The 23,121-nt window shown below is 34.5% G+C and overlaps 2 protein-coding genes across 3 annotated transcripts in view; one reads left to right on the forward strand and one right to left on the reverse strand.

Annotated features, from left to right (window-relative positions):
• Window positions 1-7,649: 7,649 nt before the first annotated feature.
• LOC126977028 (V-type proton ATPase 16 kDa proteolipid subunit c) lies at window positions 7,650-11,657 on the reverse strand. The gene is made up of 3 exons (XM_050825684.1): window positions 11,423-11,657; window positions 9,431-9,620; window positions 7,650-8,578 (listed from the first exon to the last, which is right to left on the reverse strand). Exons 1-3 carry the CDS (start codon window positions 11,493-11,495, stop codon window positions 8,371-8,373), a joined length of 471 nt encoding a protein of 156 aa, XP_050681641.1. The 5' UTR covers window positions 11,496-11,657; the 3' UTR covers window positions 7,650-8,370.
• Window positions 11,658-12,580: 923 nt separating this feature from the next.
• Window positions 12,581-23,121, forward strand: part of LOC126977000 (periodic tryptophan protein 2 homolog) — a 37,263-nt gene continuing 26,722 nt past the window's right edge. Inside the window, exons 1-8 of one of the 2 annotated variants that reach the window (XM_050825634.1) lie at window positions 12,581-12,778; window positions 12,863-12,975; window positions 13,161-13,255; window positions 15,870-15,998; window positions 16,612-17,042; window positions 19,061-19,238; window positions 20,724-20,891; window positions 22,773-23,025. In XM_050825634.1, the coding sequence (XP_050681591.1) occupies window positions 12,761-12,778; window positions 12,863-12,975; window positions 13,161-13,255; window positions 15,870-15,998; window positions 16,612-17,042; window positions 19,061-19,238; window positions 20,724-20,891; window positions 22,773-23,025 (1,385 nt within the window). In that variant the 5' untranslated portion in view covers window positions 12,581-12,760. The remainder of the gene's footprint in view (window positions 12,779-12,862; window positions 12,976-13,160; window positions 13,256-15,869; window positions 15,999-16,611; window positions 17,043-19,060; window positions 19,239-20,723; window positions 20,892-22,772; window positions 23,026-23,121) is intronic. The other variant, XM_050825633.1, reaches the window with a different exon arrangement.

The following is a 23,121-nucleotide window of genomic DNA, read 5'->3' on the forward strand; positions in this document are numbered from 1 at the left end:
TTGACTATTTCAATGAGTGCAGTGTGACGTGCAAACTTTGCAAAGAATTTACTCTAACGAGGTGACGTGTCCGATTTGGCTTCGGAGTCAGAACTACTTCTATCCTATGATCTATTAAAATAATGGATATGGTTGATCAATTTATTGTCATGGAACAAAACAATGGAAGGTTACACTGTCACCACTAAATATTAAAAAAATGTACACATCACACAATAGAGGCTCAAGACGTGAGAACATTCTAAAATTTAAATGATCTATCATTCAGATTTCAATCCATACCAGCGCGGCGCTGAGTAGAATTGTTTTTTAGAAAAACAAATAAATATTGTGACACATTATTGATAAAATCTTTCCTATACTGGTATTTCCTTACATTTACTATCAATATTTTCCCTAATTTTATACTTTAATATCAAAATTTCTTAGGAAAATTAATGAACATTGAAAAAACCATACTTCAGATTGTAAATTGTAATACGATGCCGTTGGTCTGTAAGTGGATGTTGTGTGCCTTTAGTACAATATCTCTATTAACGGCCTTAATCCTTAAAGGCCGGGAACGCTACTGTGATTCCTCTGGTGTTGCAAGAGAATGTGGGCAGTGGTGACCTCTAAGCACCAGGTGACCCGGACGCTCGTTAGTCCTCCTTTTCCATAAAAAAAAAACGTAGGATGACATTACGACGTAGACGCGTCTCAGCTTTCTTTAGACCTGTATCAAAGAAAGAAACAGTACTACGAAACGTTACTAACTAGGTTTATATATTATTTTTTAGCTTAAGAACTTTTGACAAAACTATGTATTAGCTCTATAAACTAGCTAAGCTAGCTCTAATACCTATTATGAATAATTATCTAATTAGGTAGCTCAATGTATGAAAACAGTATTAACTATCTTTGAATAAAACTTAAAAATATTCGTATAGACGGGCCTTGCAGGTCTCTCTCGGAAAATCTTCTACCAGTGCCGAAAGAAACTTATGTGTTGAAATGGAAAGTTGGTGGGTGTTATGCGGATTGGATGCACTAAAGTAAATTGTGAAATTAAACTAGATGTCTACTAGCGCTACACGATAAAAATTTTAAACAATTAAAGTACTAAACACAAAAGCAATATTAAGTAAATAGAACTAAGAAATTACTTTATACTCAACAAAACTTATTTAGAATTATGTAACGTAAATAATAAATCAAGAGGTCAATGACGCAAGAGGGTCATCAATCAGTGGAGAATATTAACACAAGCTTAGCACCGTCTCCTTCTAACTTCTATAAATTCGAGGCGATGGTACCGAGACTTCGAATTTATAGTGCCCTGTCCACTAAAGTATACATCCAATAATAAAGGAGAGCAATTACTATCGTTCTCACTTACTCTTTAGTTAGAGAGCGGGTACAGTAACATAATCTCACAAAAAAATACGGGTTGCACTCCGGGAGTGCCGGCTGAAGTGTAAACTTGACCATTAACGTTGTGCATTTTTGAAAAATCTTGGAATGGTTAGGGAATAGTTTCGCTCGAATTGCTTTATTTATCAGTATAAAAGTACTAGCAATTGTGTGGTTAAATACAATACTTATTCATTTATTGCGCTATCGTAGGTACACAAAAATGACAATTTATATTACACTAGCTGACCCAGCAAACGTTGTATTACCATATAAACTAATAAATAAAATTTTTGAGGTATAAAAAATAGATGACGACCGATTCTCAGACATACCAAATATTATATCGTAAATAAAATTTATCATAATACAATAATCATTATATTTGATTGCCATCTTGCAACTCTATCGCGTTTCTGTGTATGGAATAGAATAATACTTATTAAAATCACGATACATAAATAAGTGTTAATCTTAGACGGTGATTATTTGGTGTTGTATGTATTTTTTAATGCTGAATCATAATAAAATAAAAATAAATAAATTTGACAGAAAAGTAAAAAAAAATTTAGAGATGGGTGATCCTTATCATTTAGTGGTATGAAAAACAGATGATGGCCGATTCTCAGACCATTTATTTTAAAACTTCAGAACTACTACAATTATTTTACATTAAAAAGTTTATCTCTCAGAAAAATACACTTTTATCTATACTAACCCAATGATATTTAAAAGTATAGATAGGTTACGTAGACAACATTCGGTGTTTGAAAATGATACACTAACGCACACATGAATAATTTAACATAGCAATAGCACACTACATTACAATTACACGTCAAAGTAGGATAGTAAATGCAATTATCGCAAGCGAAAAAGAGATAGTTAACTCTAATTTGCTAACTGCTTCGTATTTGTATAGAGAAAACACAGTTAATTCATCAGATATGATTTTTTACCGTACACCGTGATTTATGCCTAAATTACGATTCATTCATGATTTCATGTAGTAAAAGTAAAAGCTATAAAGTAGTAAAACTGCATTGAAATTAGGTAGATAATGTGATTGATCATTGATTTTATAAAAAAAACAATTTAATATTGATTATAATATATAGCCACATTGATGATATCAATTATTTATACATAAAGTAATGAAAATCATACAGACATAACAAAACAATACTGAAATTTAAGTACAGTAAGGGTCCCATTTTTTCAATTTTACTAACGACGGCTCCCAAAAAGTTTTAAGTTTACAATTATTATTTTTTGTATCTTATATTATTGATGAATGTCTTTTTGTTGAGGGTTTACAATAAGATAATAGGAGAAGAATAAAATGATCCATTGATTCTTCTGCAGTTAGCAAGGGATATACCGACAGAGACAGTGTTACTGAAAAAAACTCTTACGTAAGCAAATAGCACTCACTGTCTACGTCTGCTACCGACCCTAAAACTTGTTTTTGTAGTTTGATAGTTCAGCTACCTATAAACGCACTTGTTTATTAATATATTTCATATTACATTCACTGGAACAACGTTTTTTTTTTACATCATTTACTAAAATATACTACCTCGATCATCCCGTAACAGACAGCATCAATATTTCGCCATTTCTGTACGTTAATCTATGTCCGCACTCGAGACTCGAGTCACATTGCGGCATTCGGCTTGGCGGCGATCGGCGAAGTCATGGCGTCATATTTATTTTGTTAGAGAATTAATGAAATCAAATAAAATGTTATAATTCATGATTTCTTAACTATGATATGTAAATCTATGATTTCTTTTTACTTTCGTAATTACTGCATTTTCCCATAACACAAGACAGCATTTTAATGGTGTACCTATATCAAATTGTAAGCAATTCTGTCAACAACAAACGCGTGCGTACCGTTTTCGTATCGATAGAGCGACTACGACCAAATTGACTCCATTTAGGCGATTGATTTTCGGCACGCTAGTGACATATCTACCTCTTTTAATACTATAATATCATTGATTACCATATCTAATGTTTTTCCTATTGTAAAAATCATAATATGATAGTCATATAAATGCTAAGGTTCTGTTTTAAGGTTAAATTTTTAAAGTAAAAATAATAAAATAATAAACTAAATTAATATTAACATATTCATTAAACTCAGTTCAAAATTGGTGCCTTGTATGATATATACCACAACAACATAAACAAGTTGTTGGAGATACTTTATCTCTTCTCATTGATTTTTTTATGGAAGAGGACAAACCAGCATACGAGTCAACTAATAAATAAATATAACCGCCGCGCACAATCTCTTGCAATACCAGAGGAATAACAAGAGCGTTGCCGGCCCTTTCAAAAATTTGTAGGTACCTACGCGCTTTTTTTGAAGGTACCCATGTCGTATCGTCGTGGAAACACCGCACATTCCACAGCTTCGTCGTATGTGGAAGAAAATTCTTTGATAACCGCACTGTAGAGGAACGCCACACGTTCTAGCCCTTTACAGAGCACTGGATCCCTGATAATAATTCGTGTTGTTCTCCGTTTCTCTCACGCGGTCAAATGGTTACTGTTTACACCGCTTTGCTCGGATAGTTGAGTCTCTTGGAACTAGATAAAATACTTTATCTAGTGCACTTTTCGAAGTATTTTTGAACCAGAAAATACTTATAAGTTTTTGGTTTTAGTCGTTTTATAAATCACAAAATGTAATTAAATTTAATACGTAGGTAGATATACCAGAATTATTACAAATTTCTTTATACAAGACAATTGCTGACCCGGTATTACCCCACGCCCGCTCATTGTATGAATTATCATAATTTAATGAAGTGTTATTGATTGAATTAGATGTATTGTGAATTTATATGTGTTTCTAAGTCAAAAAAATATAGGTTCCGGATAAGAAATCAACAACATATCATACACTATAACATTCTCCGAAACACGCTGCATTTAATGGTATAGGCATTGTTCCGATTGGTTCAGTAGTTTTCACAGTATAACCGAAGGAAAATACCGGTCATACATTTATTAGTACAATACAGATTGTTGATATAGACTCCCCGAATCCCACGCTAAATGGCACGTTTCAATAGCCGAAATATGTTGCGTGAAATAAATATTAATTTTTTAATTCAATAAGAATGTTTTTATCAATGATTTGATGTGTTTGATAAATTTAAGGATGAAAATAATCAAATTTAAGTATGTATTTTTAAAAATCATGCACATACCCTATTCTTTAGAACATTTTTATAGTTCTATCTATACTGTTTTCGTAGCGTTCACCAGGAAAACTTTTTTATTTCATTTACAATAAAAAACAGTTTTAAGAGTTTAAGATATACGGTTATCGAGGGTGTCAGCTTCTTGCATACCAAATTTTATCAGAATTGGTCTAGCCGTTTGCGCGTGAAGAAGTAATAAACATACACATTCACACTTTTATAATCTCTTAGCCAGTGCACCAATAACAGCTCGAGCGATTTGACCGCATGCAACGAAGAGCTGCTCGAATTGTCGGAGACCATTGCTCTATGAAAAGCTAGATCACTTGGAGAGAAGGAGTATTCCGTTAAGCTGTCGCACTCATATCATACGAACTGGTGCGGCGTTTCCTCTACAGTGCTGTTTTCAAGGAACTTTCTGCCACTTTCAACCACACTGTGAAATAGCTCATTTCTCCTGCAGTTTTCCCAGGTCAACACGGCATGGGAATCTTCACAAAAAGGGCGTACACTTGCCTATAAGGCCGGCAACGCTCCTGTGATTCCTCTGGTGTCGAGAGAGTTGTAACGAGCGTTGGTTTAGTGTGATGTGACTGTTTTCTATACATATTGGTGGGTACCTTATATTTATGTAAGAAATTAATGACATAGTTACCTACATATGGAATTATTATAATTATTGGCGGATGACTATGTTTATTCTAAAACAAACTTAAAGATCGAATAATAGGATCACTGAATGGCATTGCTTGCGGTGGCGTCGTGTACCGTGTCCTCTCCTTCCCTCAAATATGTGCGAAGGGAACGATGGCTGGTTATGCGTCAACTGGTGAACGGGTGCCTGGTCGACCTGGTATAGTTGGATGAAATTACTAATTAACTATGACTCTAATCACGACCATCATGTTCACGAACCATCCTTACACAATGAATTCAAGCTTGATGCATCCAATATACGATAATTCATATTTATACTGTTTATTATTTATTTCTATTTATAAAATAATTTATATTATGTAAGGACGATTCATATATTAGACCTTTTAAACTAATTTGATATGTGTATTAGTCATTGTAAAATACTCTTATTTGATTTAAAGGAGTTGCCGTGGAGTTTCTTGTATGTACTTCTCACGGCCTCAACCGTTTCCGAACATAATATGGTCAATTCAGTAATTTAAAAGAAATATTTATAGTGACTAATCAAAAGTGCTTAGGTCAAGCCCAATTGACTTTGACTTAACAAATATTAAATGCGGCCGTTAGACGTTAAATCTACCGTGATTAACGCCACACAGGTTCCTCATTAACTTAATATGTTATTTAGCAATGATGGCAATGCGTTCAATGCAGCTGCCTCATAAAAGTACCGCGTGACTTATAGATATATAAATTAATTAGCGCGGCCACAAATTTTTTATTCTTATCCGGTTTGTACACTGTAGTTTACCACTAATGAAGACCCTTTTTCGTATCCCCTCCACTCGAAATCACTCCGCTACCACAAATTGTTTCAGCATTGTTATGGTTGGTAAGACAGCCTTGATACAGTTCAGCGTAACCCTGCTCCGCTGCGATCAATGCATTATTAAATTATAGCTCACTGCAAGATTATTTTCTTGCGGTTAACTAAGTGATTGAAGGTCTTCCTAAAAAGACCCCCACATTCAGAGAGGATGAGTAGGTAGGTAACAGGGTTTCATCTGCACTATAATTAACAGAATTTACACGCTCTACCTCTGAAGCCTAGAATTGAGAAACGCGTTTGTATCGACTGCAGTGTACCGTCTTAGAATTCCCTACTTAGACTGACTGCTTTTTGCCGCGAACAATAAACGGCTCGAATCATTGAGTAATCTCCGATCACTCGGCTCGATTCTTCAGCTTTGGTAGATGTCGGGCCTCTGGATGTTTTTTTAATGAGTTGTTCAGGTTAATACTAGCAGCCGAATTCCACCACCAGACATCACGTCAAAATGCGAAATTGAACCGCATCATGTTGACGTTTTGCATTCTAATATATACCGCACACTTGTTGAGAAAAACTTAGCCACTTTGTGGATTCAATTACAGACTAAGTTTTTCCTAACCGACGACTGATCACACCCGCCGGCAACGTATCTCTTATCCGCTGGTGTAGCAGATGTCCATTTCACTAGCTACGGCGCCCTTCAGACCGAAACAGCAACGCTTACATATTCCTGCTTCACGGCAGAAATAGGCGCCGTTGTGGTACCCATAATCTAGCCGGCATCGTGTGCAAAGGAGCGTTCCACTGGTAAACCTATACGACACGTAAGGTTGCATTTCCAGTTCAACTTCCCACTACTAGGATGGTTAGAAAAAATAAAACGTATAAAATATATTCGCTTATATATATTAATATATAAGCGAATTGTAGAATTCCGTATATGAAATCTATTGCAGATTCGGACGATTCGACGCGTAGAAGTGTGCGAGGTTTCATGAGATTTCATATACAGAACTATAATTCGTTTCGTTCGACTAGGATTAGTGTTCACCTTTAACTAATCCTCCACTAATTTAGAGGTCTCTAAAGAAAATAATTCCTACACTGGCAGAAGTAAGGTAGGGACGCCATTTATTGCCAATGAACTTGTAATTATATTTAAACCTACATAAACTTTACAGCTCCGTACCAAGTTTTTGATAATTTCAGTGGTATGAACTAAAACACTCGATTATAATTTACATTACTTTCAAAATATTTTATTAACACAATTCATTCAATAACACCAAGATATTCAATGCAATAACATTCTCTAACATGAAACCTAAAATAAAATACAATTTCACCTAGTTGTAATAATGTTTACTTACCAATTTTTTATTCATTCAAACATTCAACTATGAGGTATACAAATATATTGATTATAATATACATTGTAAGTCGTCAGAAAAGTAGACTAAAATAATAATTATTCAATAAAATTTGACAGTATTGTTATGGTATGAAGCAACTGTAGAAATTCTAAATATAATATGTTGTTTAAAAGGTAAATAAAACACAAACAATTAAGTAGAAACAAAATATTATGGAATGTACAAATCATGTTTATTAATGACACCTGGCAATACATTGTTTGCAACTTGCTTCTTTACTTCAGAATCAGCACTAGTACAGCAATGATACATAAATACACGCAACGATATAAATAGTATGGATAAGTACACCCACTATAACATGGAAAGCTGTAACAATACTTAAGCCAGGTCCAACATCAACTCTCGAGGAATACATATAGTTTCATAGTACCCACGCGGTATTATCGGGCTCATAAAATTATTAAATTATAACTTGTTTGGACTTAATTTACTACTCTAACTGTACATTAGTTTCGCCTTAACACTAAAATAATCTAAAATCTGATATCGTCGGAAACTGAATCGCTGGGTGGGCGCGCGCAAATACAACTGATATGTCAAATGTTCAGTCGTGAAAACAAATGGGGGCAAAAAAATAAATAATTCGTCGTTCGGTAGCTTAATCTATAAACTTCAAATTTAATAAATTACATATTGTGGATTATATATTGTACGTAATATCGCTTCTCAGGGCACGGTGCGGGGCAGCATCTAGTCCGCACTGTGCCGGAGATATGCAAATGTAGGAATATAGAAATATGCTATGTGTGCCTCAGTCTCTATGTTATGTGCTACCGACGACGATGTGCGAGATACTGAGCATAGATCACAAATGTAAACATAGAGTTCCGAGGCACAGTAGAGTGCAGAATTACTGTTTTGTATATAGATAGATGGCAACGATAAGACCGTATAGACCCAACACTTCAGCGAAAATGAGGATAAGAATCATTCCTACGAATAACCTAGGCTGTTGTGCTGTACCACGGACACCGGCATCACCAACAATGCCTATGGCGAACCCGGCGGCAAGACCCGAGAAACCCACTGCCAGACCAGCTCCTAAGTGGATGAATCCTCTGAAATATGACAAAACAATATTGTAAGTTATTGGGTACATCATTATTTGTCAAGTTTTAGGAGATGTTTTATCGCTGACACTTCAAACATTAGAATGGATATTTACTCATGATACTTTTACATAAGCTTGCCAGAAGAGCAAAAGTTCACTTGAAAGTAGGTAGATCTCTCTCTCGCACATAGTTTATCTATATTTAACAGGGTCTGATCCCTACTTACTCTTTACATTGAAATAATTAATATCTCATAACTGTTGACAATTCAACTAAATTTATTTTTCTAATTATACAATATTAGTTACACTTAGTGTACTTTGTAGTGGTATACTGCCCGCCCTCTACACTAGATAAAAAAACAAAACAATTTTCATTACAAGACTAATACCCAATATAGAAATCAAACCTGCAACCCACATTGCTGGCATCAAAATAAATTTAAATATAATGTTTTAATACAAAGGCAAAGAATGGTCATTAGTTAAGCAGGCAAGTTTATCCTTTTGAAAATTTCTTCTTTTATCATACTGCTAACATATTGGTGGGTTATTGTTTGACAAGTTTTAGAGAATTCCCATTTATCAATCAATGTGAAAATATTTGTAATTAATACAGTAAAATTTTCATAATATTAACATTTTATAGCCGTACGCTCGTTTGTCCTCCAATTCCAAAAAAAAAAAAGTTTTAATCATAACACACAACAGTATTCAGCATATTATTTGTTATAAGCAGTCAAAAGTTAAAAATAGAACGTAAAAATATGATTTATCGAGAATTTTCAAAGGTTAGGACAATTTAAATATCTACATTTGGGATTACCATTAATATAGATTTTCAGGAGTTGGTACTTACTTAAACAGAGTATAGGTGGCTGGAGACTCAAGTGAACCAGCAATCAGTACAGCCACAACCAGCCCGTAGATGGCAATGATACCCGCCATGACAACAGGGATGATGGACTTCATGATAAGTTCAGGCCGCATTACCGACATGGCGGCAATACCGGTACCTGACTTGGCTGTTCCATAGGCAGCTCCCAGCGCTGCAATTTTTAGTATTCAATGTTAAAATTGCATTTCTATTTCTCATCACATCATTGTATACTCCTTGGCATCAATTTAAAATTAGAATACATACATTCTTTTTTTTTTCACTTTTACATGCATTTAAAGTCAAACTTATTAGAGTAAGTATAATTACAACCACTTCAGATGTTCTAACTTAATACAGGCGAAGGGTGCAGTCACATTGTAATGTGGTTTCATCATTATGTTCGGAAAATGCTTCTTGACATTAAGTGAATTATTTGTTTATTCTATCACTTACATTAGGATATCATTATTAATCATGTGATCTTACTGTGCATGAATCATGAGCAATTAAATTTAATGGAGGCCTGCACATAGAGGCATTTTCTTTGTTTTAAGATGTATAACATATTTGACAAGTATTTTTTCAAGAAGTTTAACATAAGATTAGTTTCATAAACTAATCTACAAATAAAAACCAGTATGTACAGAACCTCAGCCATTTTATTATGATTAAGTTATTGAAAGTAAATCGAGATCATTCTGCCTTTCAGCTATAAAAGTGAAATAGTAGATAATTTTGGTAAAATTTAAAAAGCTTCTGTTGTCTGAGGACTTCTGCATTGATATGAGACTTCAATTTGAACATGTGACTCTCCAAGATAACTGTTTCATTACCCAAGGATTTAGGATTAGGAATTATTATTAGAATATAAATCTTCAATCTTGATTATTGAGGCAAGCATTATAGAGAAGTTTTATTAGAAATTTTAGCTGTTATCTGCAAGTTTGTTTGTTCTATGTTTTAATCTAGCTAATAATCTAGGTGTGAAATTAAATTGTGATCCAATTAACAGTTTTGGTGTGATAGAGTGATATATCAATTTATAATGATTGCATAGAGTTAGTTCTAAGACTTGAACTCGACTCAAAAATCACATGACATACATGTAACTAATTATGTCAAGTGACATAATAGACCTTGAATTAGGGATAAAGGGTATTGTACTGCAACCTACCACAATTTACTCCCTAACAAATGTAAAGAAGGAACTGTGCAACTATTAACAATGTTTTGAATGTTGTAATGAATAAGTATGGTTGAATAAATTAAGATTTCATTAAAGTTTATTTAGTTCATTCAGGATATACTATCATTATCAGAATTATATAGAATAAGGCTGCATGGTATGTCATACCACATAGTTGATCACATGACCACATCAAAATCATGTGACCACCATTCACTACATCACATTTTAAGTATTTCTTATCCTGTACCCCTTGTTAATGTGAAAGTCTACTATTTTAACTAAGCCAAATAACATGAGATGCGGTTGCAATGGTCTATTGGTCTAGTCAAACTCGAAATTGATGAATAATTTGTGACAGCATTCAATTTGCGAATGTACGAGCCATTCTTACAGGGACAAAATATCTTTCAAGTCAAGCATCAATTCAATACTACCAACATTGACAGTCACATGACGTATTGGAATTCTCCAATGGAATATTATCATTGAAATTGTAAGAAATTACAAGTTACAAGAAAGCTACCTAGAAATAAGAAACTGCAATTGACAGGGATGTGTTACTGATATGACATGAATTATGAAAATATGAGTACAAGGTGCGGCTATATCCTATATTTAGGACGCCCAAAAATAACCATCATCGTTCAAGTGGGACGATATTGGATCAATAATAGGAACCAGGAACACTATTATACTTATAGACATACGAAAGAATAAGAGATCTAAGTATTCAAGGATACGAGAAAATCATAATACATGTATTCATTATTCCATTTACATACCGCTAAAGATAATAGCAGACGCCGCCCCCATAACTCCAAAGAAAGGTCCATAGATCGGGTTTGTTTCAGCCATTTTGTATTTGTAGTGTGGGAATATTTACAGGTCCCAAAAATGTGATGACTATCTGCACACACTCACTCCACGGAACTATTTTAGCACAGACAAATATGGCCCAAGCTTTGCGGTCTCAATAGAATGGGTCATATGACGATTGATGTTCAAGGCAGAGTTCGATATGCCTCAAGATTTGATTGGCGTAGATACGTCATTTCCTAAATGCGCAACCAATCATGAGCTTAGAATTTTGCACTGCCGTGACGTATTTCATTGATGTGGATCGCTGGCCAGCTATTTCCCTCTGCGCATGCTCGTTGGATCGCTTCCATACTTTATATATGCCCAATGTAAAAAACGTAAAGTATAAAAGTATGGTTCAAGTATAGTTAAAATAAGAGGATTTTTTTTTATTTCAAGCAAACATAAATATAGATATAATATATGTTTAGAAAACCAATTGTTGAAAAGAGTCATATTGATTTTGCCTAACAATTCAAGCGGGAAATTTGAAAAAAAAATCACGCATTTTAAATAAATAAAAAATACGATACAAAACCAAAACTCAAAGTGGAAAATAATCTTCAATAAGCATAAACTACTAATAGGGTGATTAGGTAACAAAAAAAAAGTAATTTTATTGTAAAGATATGAAGTGCTTGATGTGACATTGCTATAAATGTTTTATTGACTTAATTACAGTGAACGCATATAAGACATATTTTATATGCATTCACTGCATTATTATCATTATATTGGTAAAAGTAGTCTTTTTTTCTATTTTATTTATTTAAAAATGCACCTAAAGCTTATTTAGAATAAAGTACTTAAATTTTTTTCTTTACATAATTTCCCTATTCATAGTATTAGCTTCTTGAAAATTGCAAATTAAATGTCGTACGCCTTACTGTTTCTTCAACAGATGTTGTAGGGCTTTAGCATAATATTGTTGAATTCAAGAACACTTGAAGTCGGCAGATGTATGATGTGGGCGAGCCAAAAATTCCTAGATAGGAATGGAAAGAAAAAAACTTTCATGCCAATTGTCTCAAGAAGACACTGACAAGTATCGAGTGTCAACTTTTGAAATCCTAAAAGTCTAAAACATGCGGACCATGCCTGTGGTCATTTTGTAAAGTGTAAACATTGGACGTTTACTACTAAAACCTAGTAAACATTATAAAAATCTTCTTTCTATACCTTGGACGATATGTTTATAAATATTAACTTAGAATTACACTTCTTTAAATAGAAATTAAACAGTAAATAAATACCATACTAAAATGAAGTACAATTTTAAGGTAAACCAAGAAATACTTATTAAATTGGTAATTGTTGGTATTTAAATAAGACACTAAATGTAAAACTTAATTTTATATTTTCAGTTTCATAATTTGCTTGGAACTGTGTATCGGCGTGGTGATATATTGTTTACAAATGATGGAAATAGTGTGATAAGTCCAGTCGGAAATAAATTAACAGTGTATAACCTAAAACAGTAAGTAACAATTTTATACAATAATTTTGTAAAAATTGTACTAACACACGGGGTCTTACACGTCTTAGTAGGTACCAAAACTATTTAAATGATGGTATCTTTTTTTGTCAAAATGGGGTAATAATGTTTTGCATTTTTTATACTTGCTCATATATTTTTAAAACAATATAATGTCTTTCTTTTAGAAATAAAAGTAATACACTACCAATTGAAAGTCATTTTAATTATACTGCAATAGATGTTTCTCCAAATGGATCTGTTTTGTTGGCTGTCAATGAAGGTAAGTTCTTGCTGCATGCATATCTTAAGAATTGTCAAATGTATTTAACATTATTTGTGTCAGTAGCTAGTAAACACATAACATTTTTAAGTTAAATATATTTATATTGTATACATTTTTTTTATGACAATAAGGGAAGAGACAACCAGGGCGATCAGCAGATTGTAATTGATACGCCCTGCCCATTAAAATTCAGTGCCGCTCAGGATTCTTGAAAAACTCAATAACTCTGAGCGTCACTACAATTCCGCTTGTCACCTTGAGACATAAGATGATAAGTCTCATTTGCCCAGTAATTTATCTAGCTACGGCACCCTTCAGACCGAAACACAGTAATGTTTACACATTACTGCTTCACGGCAGAAATAGGCGCCGTTGTGGTACCCATAATCTAGCCGGCTTACTGTGCAAAGGAGCCTCCCACTGGTGTATGGTGTATTGTATACATATTACAGTGTGTGCAATCAAAAGTAATAGATAAAGCCAGGAAGTTGGCCTGTATATTGTCAAGGCAATTGATCAAGTGTGGCACAGGCATGGAATAGTTATACAGGCTAGGTACAAATTAAAATGTATTTGCAATACATCAAGAACAATTATTTTGGTAATTCATAGTAGATAAATGACATGCTACTGCTTAAATAATATCATAATTAATTTCTGTCTTTTCTAATTTAATGAAGAACAATTTGGACTTTGATGCCTTTGAAATTAATGTTATATACAAATGCAACTGTTAAGTATCTATTTTTATACTTAGGTAAACATTAATGAACACATTAAGCAATTTGGTTTATACTATGCACTATGGGACAAGAAGTAGTTTTTAGTTCACATCAAAGTTATAAATATGGTTTTTTCAAAAGACATGTTATATGATTAAAGTTCTAAACATAGTGTATAATTAGTGTGTAATTGTTTTGTGTCCCAAATAAAATAAAATAAAACATACAAATGAGATGACACATCTTTGTAAGTTACATCCATATTGCTAAAATTTTTGTACTTAAAATTGCAGAATATGGTATTGTTTCATTCATGACATCATGCTAATAAAAATTAACAAGCTAATAAACAGCGACTGACTCTGAGCCAGTGTTGCAGATCACCACACCACTTAGCTATAACTGTAACACACACGCGATATATATAGACCTGAATACAGAATTGTATTTTAATATATTTAATTTTAAATTAAATTGTATTATATTATTTTACTTTAAACATATATTATTGTAATTTTAACTGGGTGCATACCTTTTAATAAAGATATATTATTATTATATGCCTGACACATCCACTTGTATGACTATTTCGTGATCTACTGCTGCTCGAATTGTCGAGGATCCAGTACTCTGTGAATGGGGTCAATGTGCGTCTTCTACAGCATCTCTCCTGAGTGTTCTGAAGAACTGTTTGACCTGATTCTTGCTGCGGAATTCCATCTTCGCACTACACCCCACAAATTAGAATATCATACCCACCGTCTGGATGTGTATAGTTTTCGTACCTCCAAAAAAAAGGGCATACACCTTCCTAAATTTAATTTAAGTTATGATTGTTTGTATATCTATGGGAAATGCCTGAAAATAAATGATTTATTATTATTGTTATTAAAGGCCGGCAACGCTCTTGATTGGTATCGTGTTGTAAAAGAATGTGGGTGGCGGTGATCACTTATAACATCAGGTGACCTGTACGCTCGTTTGTCCACCTCTTCCATAAAAAAATCTTCGGCTCAAATAATTCTTTATACTTCTCCAGCTTTAAGCTCAAATGGTCAAGAATACAGCACAGTATACACATCGCGTCATTATGTGCATGCTGCTAAGTAGCTGTTGTTGTTATTATAGTGTTGTCCAATTTATGGTGTTCGAGGAACTCTCATTTACATGCAACCAAACTGTAGAACAGCTGACATCCTCCCCCTTTTTTTAGGGTTCCGTACCACAAAAGGAAAAAACGGGACCTTAATAGGATCACTTTTGTTGTCCATCTGTCTGTCCTTCAAGACCCATTATCTCTAGAACGCTTGGAGGTACAGGCATATTCGAATTTTTACCAAGCTCTCAAACTCAAAACTCAGTTAACTGTTGATTTAAAAAATCGAACTTCTAAGTTAACATAAATAAAAGATACGGCCGATGATGATACAAAAAACATATTTCAACACTCTCAAAGGAATCAAATTTTATAGAGTATTTTTCTGTTGACCTGGTACTGTGTTTGGCAAGTAATACCTACTTATAATACAAGTGTAGGAAAAAGTCGTAAAGTAAATATTTGTAATTAAATAAAAAAAACATGGTCCTTATGCAGAACAGTGGTCACAAATTTTGAAATAAGTTTAACCATCTCATGTGGGGTATTATATGAAAGGCACCATTTTAAACAGATTTTTAATTATTTTTATGATGTTAGTTTACGACGAAGAAGAATGAAAAAATCTTTTCCCTTTTTTATAAGTGTAGGTAGGTGCCTATCTAATAACATGAACGGAACCCTAGTTGGGAGAGTTCGACTTGCACTTTTCTTTTTTTTTTAATTGTCAATTTACTTTGAAAATTCAAAACATGTGTAACCAACAAAAATTAATATTTAATTAATGTTACAGAAGGCGAAGCCCAGATGATTAGTTTGCTTACATGCTCAGTGATACACAGATACAAGTTTAAACAGCAAGTGAATGCTGTGAGGTTCAGTCCCGATGGAAAACATTTTGCTGCCTGTTGTGATTCTACTGGTAAGAGTAAAGTTAATTTTAGCAGGGTTATACAGAAATGGAGACTATCATAAGCTGACAAAATTTAGTCCAATCTAAACCCAAGAAAACACAAGTTTGTGTCTCCCTGCTGTCCCTTCGCCGTATCCCCTTGATTCGAGATCACTACTCTGACTGCCACAGCTAGTATCGGCATACTCGTCGATATATCGAGCAACGTTCAGTTTCGTGGTCACTTGGAAGAAAAAGCTAAATTGGCGTAAAAGTCTAAGAAATACCCAAGCTTGGTGGAAGTCAATGTTCTGGACATTATAATTTATTGCTGAGACTTCAATAAATAAATACATATTTTTTTTATTAAGACGCCGCGTCTTTATAAAAAAAATAATGCATTTTTATTTGTAACAGAACTTATCACCATACTAGATGTTGGGTAGACAGAACATTTTCTAACTTCTTATTATGTGAACCAATTAAATGTCTTAAATTACTTATTGTTTTGATGTTAATGTGTAAGTAAAAATCATTACATGCTACTCTATCACCATAAACAACAAGGAATTCTGAGAACTTTCAAAATTGCCACATAGTTTGAGATTTACTTGTTTGTTCAATACTTCATTTTTTTTTTCAGTATTTGTTATGACAGCGCCAAGTGTTTTTACTGGTGAATTTCGTTCCTTTGTATTGAAGAGAGTATTTAAAAAGGCACATGATGAAGTAACATGTTTAGATTGGTCATCATGTGGAAAACTATTAGCCGTTGGATCTAAAGATACAACAACAAAAATATATACAATTGAATATCTGGATAATGTGAATATGTTCTCAATGAGTGGTCATACTGATAAAATTGTTGGTGTGTTCTTTGAGAAGAATAGTCTTGATATAATAACAGTTAGTAGGAATGGTCAGGTGTGCTTGTGGGAAGCTAGTTTGGACCCGGATGATTTAGTTGTTTCTAAAGTACAAATATCACATCAGAAGAGACGTAAAAAACAAAAGGAAGAATTAGAAGAGGATGATATTAACAAAAGGGATGATATTGAAAAGGATAAAGAATATGTAAGTATCTTCTTTTTAATATTATAGTAGAGCAGCATGTGATATATATTGCTGTCCCATCCACTTCTAATTAGACTTTAGAACATCATATTATATCATAACACATCCAGAGTTTAATATACTTTCTTGACTGGAATTTGTATAGCATCATTCATTCATACACTCACACCGTGTTCTCGTCGGGGTAGGCAGAGACAATAGAATGCCACTTGCTTCTATCCTTACAAACCTCACTCGCTTCCTCTACATTCATTACTCTTTTCATACTTGCTCGCCGGTTGCGGGTGCTCCGGACCTTTCCTTTTATCAAAACGTCCCCAATTTGGTCGATGAATATTCTACGAGGTCTCCCGCGAATGACTTGCCTACACACACTTGCCTTATGTATTTGATGCGTCATTCTTTCTTCACTCATTCGCTCCACGTGTCCAAACCATTTCAGCATTCCTTTTTCAGTCCTTGTCACAATATCCTCTTTCAGACCACAGCGCGCTCGTATTACCGCATTCTGAATAAAACACATGCTACGCAGTGATTGCATCTCAACTGCGTTAATTTTGCTTTTATGCGTCTTCTGCCATACCCAACTCTCACTTCCATACATTAACAAGCACTCTATTATGTACAGCCATTCGCGCTTCTATTGGCACAGTCTGGCTGTTTACAAAGGCATGCAGTGCTCCATTCACACAGTTTCCCACCGTCACTCTCATTTCAATATCACCTTCATATCTTCCGCCTCTTGTAAACATGCTACCCAAATATACGAATTCTGTAACTTGTTCTACCCTTTCATCTTCAATCGTAATATTACACTCAGTCAACCGTTCATCCTTCTCAAACAGAATAGTACTTCTCAAATACTGTACCGCATGTATTTTAATTGTTTGACCTTGTTGACTTCATTACAGGACATACCATTTTTTTACCTACTTAACAATTAGGTATATTATGCTCTAGATTTTTTCCAATTCTAAACAAATATAGCGGCACTCAGAATTGTAACCTTTGGACCATCTGTGATTGCCTAGATAATAATTTCTTCAAGCATTGGTTGTCTGTGTACTATAATAAAATTAAATAAAATCACAGCGAGAACCGAAAATAACATAAGTGTGTGATTTTCTTTCATTTTATTATTTTAATTATACACTATTTTGTATCTTATGTAAAAAAATTACATATTTGTATTTTATTTGTAATTGTATTTTATAAATGGACCTGCCCTGAAATAAATGAATTTATTAATATGTACCTACATGTTATATTTTTATTTTGTAAAAATATCGTTTAATAAACTTTAACAGTTGCCGAAAATCTTTACATAGTGCTTTAAAATTACAAACTTAATCATCATCATGTTCATCAGCCGGAAGCCGTCCACTGTTGGACAAAGGCCTCCCCTAAAGATTTCTACGACCGCGTCGATCGGTCCTGCGCTGCCCTCATCCAACTTATTACGGCAATCTTGACCAAATCGTCGGTCTATCTCGTGGGTAGCCTACCAACACTGCGTCTTCCGGTACGTGGTCGCCATTCGACTTTACTGTATATCTAATATATCAATTAAAACTGTATATCTAATATATAAAATTCTCGTGTCATGGTGTTAAACATTGAACTCCTCCGAAACGGCTTGACCGATTCTCATGAAATGTTGAGTGCATATTGGGTAGGTCTGAGAATCGGATATCTATTTTTCATCCACCTAAATGTTAAGGTTACCACACGATTAATTTTTAAATTTTTTTGACATTTTTTTTAAATTTGTTTGATAATGAGTCAGCATTAAAAAATGCATACAACTTCAAATTTTCATCCATCTACGATCAACAGTTACTTTTGTATCGCGATTTTACAATCGGCAATACAACGTTTGCTGGGTCAGCTAGTATATATATATATATATATATATATATATATATATATATATATATATTTTATACTTGCTGCTTTATATATATATATATATCTTATATTTACTGCCCCAACAAACTTATATTTTTCTTCAATTACAGGATAGTGACAAAGATGAAGAGATGGAAACTGTAACTGATAAGGTCAAGGATGAGAATAAAATGTTACATTACAGTAAGCTGGGTCGTCATTACATCGGTGACGCGATACGACAGGCCAGCTACAAAGTGAAGTTGTCTGCAGCCAGTTATCACAGGCCTAGCAAGTTGTTAGTTACTGGTGTGTTATATGTTGCATATTTATTGCTATTAATATTGTATAAAAAGCAATCTGGCCTATGAATTTTGTTATTATTTTTACTATATTTTAAAAGAAATAAATGATTAGGAAATATCACGGACTAGTAAAAAAATAGGGACTCCGTGTCACTTTACATAACAGTGTAGCACCAAAACAAGCCGATTAACTTAAATACATAAAATAAATACATAGCCACACGCACACACTTACACTACTACAGGCCGATAGGCGGCCATTATGAGAATTGTCATCGTCTGTGACAGATCAGTTTGCGTCTCAATAAAATATTTAAAAGATGCCGTCGTGTGTCGTGGAAAAGCGTAAAAACGATACTATATAAGTATTTGTGGCCATATATGATTAGTAACCGCACACACACTAGCATAACAGTGCTTCACTTGCTAATATCACGGCGGGGAGTCCTTCTTTTTTTACCCGTCCGTGGGAAATAATTGATTTGTATTTAAGAAGACCTTACAAACAAAATCACTAAAAGTATTCTTGTTATAGCTTTAGCTCTTTGTTTGTTTGGTGCTTTGGTCTCAAAGAAAATGCCAAATATGGCAACTTATTTTGTAATACGGCTTTCCTCACGATTTATCGGTGTCGGTACCGACTAGTTTCGGACCATTCGGAGGTCCTTCATCAAGGTGAGTGTGGTGGGTTCGCGATAACGTCCCGTCTCTTACTGCGGACTTGTGCTCGTAGTGCGCGGCTTGACAGGGCGCGGGGGGCGCCGGTGGTGATGACGAGCACGGTATCACTGACACTGTGTCACTATTGGTGTCCACGGGTGCACAAAATGTACTCATAATGTCCGCTACGTGATCATCGGCACTATGGCTCTTATTGCGTGATGCGTTTAACAACACGGGTTTCCAAGTAGGTGACAGAACCCCTCAGAGCGTCAGTAAAGCCGTATTACTGAATAAAATAAGCCGAATATGGCGTTGTAAATGACGTCATAAGCTGATATTAAATAATAATACAAAAATTATAAATCCTTATATTTCTTACTAAATTAAATAATTTGTACATATTCCTTAAATATTAACATATTATATACAAAATTTAAAACTTATTTGTATAACTTTTAATTTAAAAATAAATTTTTATAGTAAGAACCCCTCGTTCCTAAAACTTAAGGCCTCCTCTAGAGATTTCCAACTATCCCTGTTCCTTGCAGTCTCTATCCACTGTTCACCGGCCACTTATATGATATCATCAGACCACCGGGTCGAGCTCTGCTTCTAGTGCCTTGTGGCCCTTTCCAACGTGATATCTTGTGACTCCATCTATTGTCTGCAAGTCTAGCTACGTGACCAGCCCATCGCCACTAAAGTTTTCTACAGATAAACTGATATTAAATCTATTTAAATATAAATGTTTTATGTGTGTTATATTTATTTTCGTGACTGCTAATATAGTGTTATATATAATAATTAATGATTAAACACCCCACAGGTTTTACAAATGGAGTGTTCTTTCTGCATGAGATGCCCGATGTTAATCTGATTCACACACTCAACATATCGGAACACAGGATCAGTAGTGTGGCTATATCCAATCAGGGTGACTGGATCGCGTTCGGTTGTCCCAATATAGGACAGCTTCTAGTTTGGGAGTGGCAGAGTAAGTAGTAATATATTCAAATTCATTGATTCTATAATAACAAGACCATTGTTAATTAGAACACTATAGCTTGAAATTTTATATATGATGATTATTTCGCTATTTCACACAAGAGATCAGATATCGTTTGGTGCATTAAAAGTTCCTGCTCCAAGCCTCCTTTTAAGATGCGATTTAATTAATGACGACCCATATACTCATAGGTCAGTGGTTAGTGACCCTGCCTACTGAGCTAGAGGTCCCGGGTTACAATCCTGGTAGGTGCAAACATTTGTATGATGAATATGGATGTTTGTTTCCGAGTCATGGATGTTTATATTCGACCGATTCGAGAATTCCACCTGCGCACGACACGCCACAAATTAGGATATCATCCCCACCATCTGGATGTGTGGCGGTCCTCCACAGTGCGGTTTTCAAGGAGCTTTCTTCCTCGTACTACTAAGCTGTGGAATGAGTTTCCCTGTGCGGTGTTTCCGGGACGATATGACATGGGTACCTTCAAAAACAGCGCGTACACCTTCCTTAAAGGCCGGCAACGCTCTTGTGATTCCTCTGGTGTTGCAAGAGAATGTGGGCGGCGGTGATCACTTATCACCAGGTGACCCGTACGCTCGTTTGTCCTCCTATACTATAAAAAAAATTGATGTTTATATGTATTCGTGTATGTTTAAGTAAGTATATTGTATTAAATATATCGTCTAGTGCCCATAGTACAGGCTATGCCTTGTTTGGGGAAGATCATTTATGTTCAAGCGTGTCAATATTATTGTTATTATTAATTATTATATTTTTCTCGATATTTTTTCGCGTAATAATGTTGTTTGTTTATAGTAGGTATGTGTAAATTGATGCATCTTCTACATATTTAATGATTAACTATAATTTTATATTTCAACTACGAGTAGTGGTCGCTAATCGGTCTTATGACAAAGCTCATGGTTGCTTAGAGGGCAATGGTGAGGGCTATGCTCGGAGTTTCCCTGCAAGATCGAATCAGAAGTGAGGAGTTCCGAAGGAGAACCAAAGCCCAAATGATTGCGAAACTGAAGTGGCAGTGGGCAGGGCACATAGTTCGACGGACAGATGGCCGTTAGTGCATTAAAGTTCTTGAATGACGATAACGTAGCGGAAGACGCAGTGTTGGAAGGCTATTTTACAAGATGGACCGACGATCTGGTCAAGATTGTCGTGGAAATCTTTGGGGAAGGCATTTGTCCAACAGTGGTCTTCCGGCTGATGATGATGAAGTTTGAGCAAGCAAACCCTGCATAGAGTGTTTGGATATTCTGTAAAATGATAAAGTTGTAAATATTGATATAATAGTGTTGAAATGATTTTCTTGCTATTCTCATTAAACTTCAATTTTCACATTCAAAACTGTAATTTTTTGCTCTTCGTGACTAAATGAATGTTGATTTGAATTAGAATTATGTCTTGCTATAAATAATATTGACACACTGACACACTTTTACACAAAATATCTTGCCCCAAATTACGCCTTTAGCCTGTGTTATGGGTTGCAAGACAATGACATATTTAATACAATATACTTACTTAAATATACATAAATACATATAATCATACAAACATTTAAACATCAATGACTCGGAAACAAACATCCATATTCATCATATAAATGCTTGCACCTACCGGGATTCGACCCCGGGACCTCTAGCTTAGTAGGTACAATCGCTCACCACTCGACTGTAAATGCTCTATGTTTATTGAAGTTTCGTAAAAACTAGATCTCCTGTTAATGATTAATGATATATCTAAATGTTAATGATACCATCAAGTGAGCCCCATGATCATTAATTGATGACTCATTTAATAAAATGTAAATTTGACCTGGATATAACTATAAATTCTCATAAACAGGTGAACAATATGTGATGAAACAACAAGGCCATTCACTAGATATGACGTGTCTCGCGTATTCTCCGGATGGACTGTACATAGTAACTGGTGGCTACGACGGCAAGATCAAAGTATGGAACACAATGTCTGGATTCTGTGTAGTGACGTTTAGTGAACACAAGTCCACCATAACTAGTGTTGTGTTTAGTGCTAATAAAAAGTTTTTTGTGTCGTCATCACTTGATGGAACTGTTAGGTGCTATGATTTGACAAGGTGAGATATATTTTTCTTTACACAGTTTACAGTAGGAGGCTCCTCTGCACAACGGCGCCTATTTCTGCCGTGAAGCAGTAATGTATAAACATTACT

The sequence above is a fragment of the Leptidea sinapis genome, chromosome 43 (genome assembly GCF_905404315.1).
Source record: "Leptidea sinapis chromosome 43, ilLepSina1.1, whole genome shotgun sequence".
NCBI lineage: Eukaryota > Metazoa > Arthropoda > Insecta > Lepidoptera > Pieridae > Leptidea > Leptidea sinapis.

Excerpts from the sequence above, each read along its gene's own strand:
- LOC126977028 (XM_050825684.1), bottom strand. The coding sequence starts at position 11,495 with ATGGCTGAAACAAACCCGATCTATGGACCTTTCTTTGGAGTTATGGGG. Across the intron at positions 9,621-11,422 it reads GTCTGCTATTATCTTTAGCG|CGCTGGGAGCTGCCTATGGA; the intron begins GTATGTAAATGG and ends TAAAAATTGCAG. Across the intron at positions 8,579-9,430 it reads GCCACCTATACTCTGTTTAA|AGGATTCATCCACTTAGGAG; the intron begins GTAAGTACCAAC and ends GTCATATTTCAG.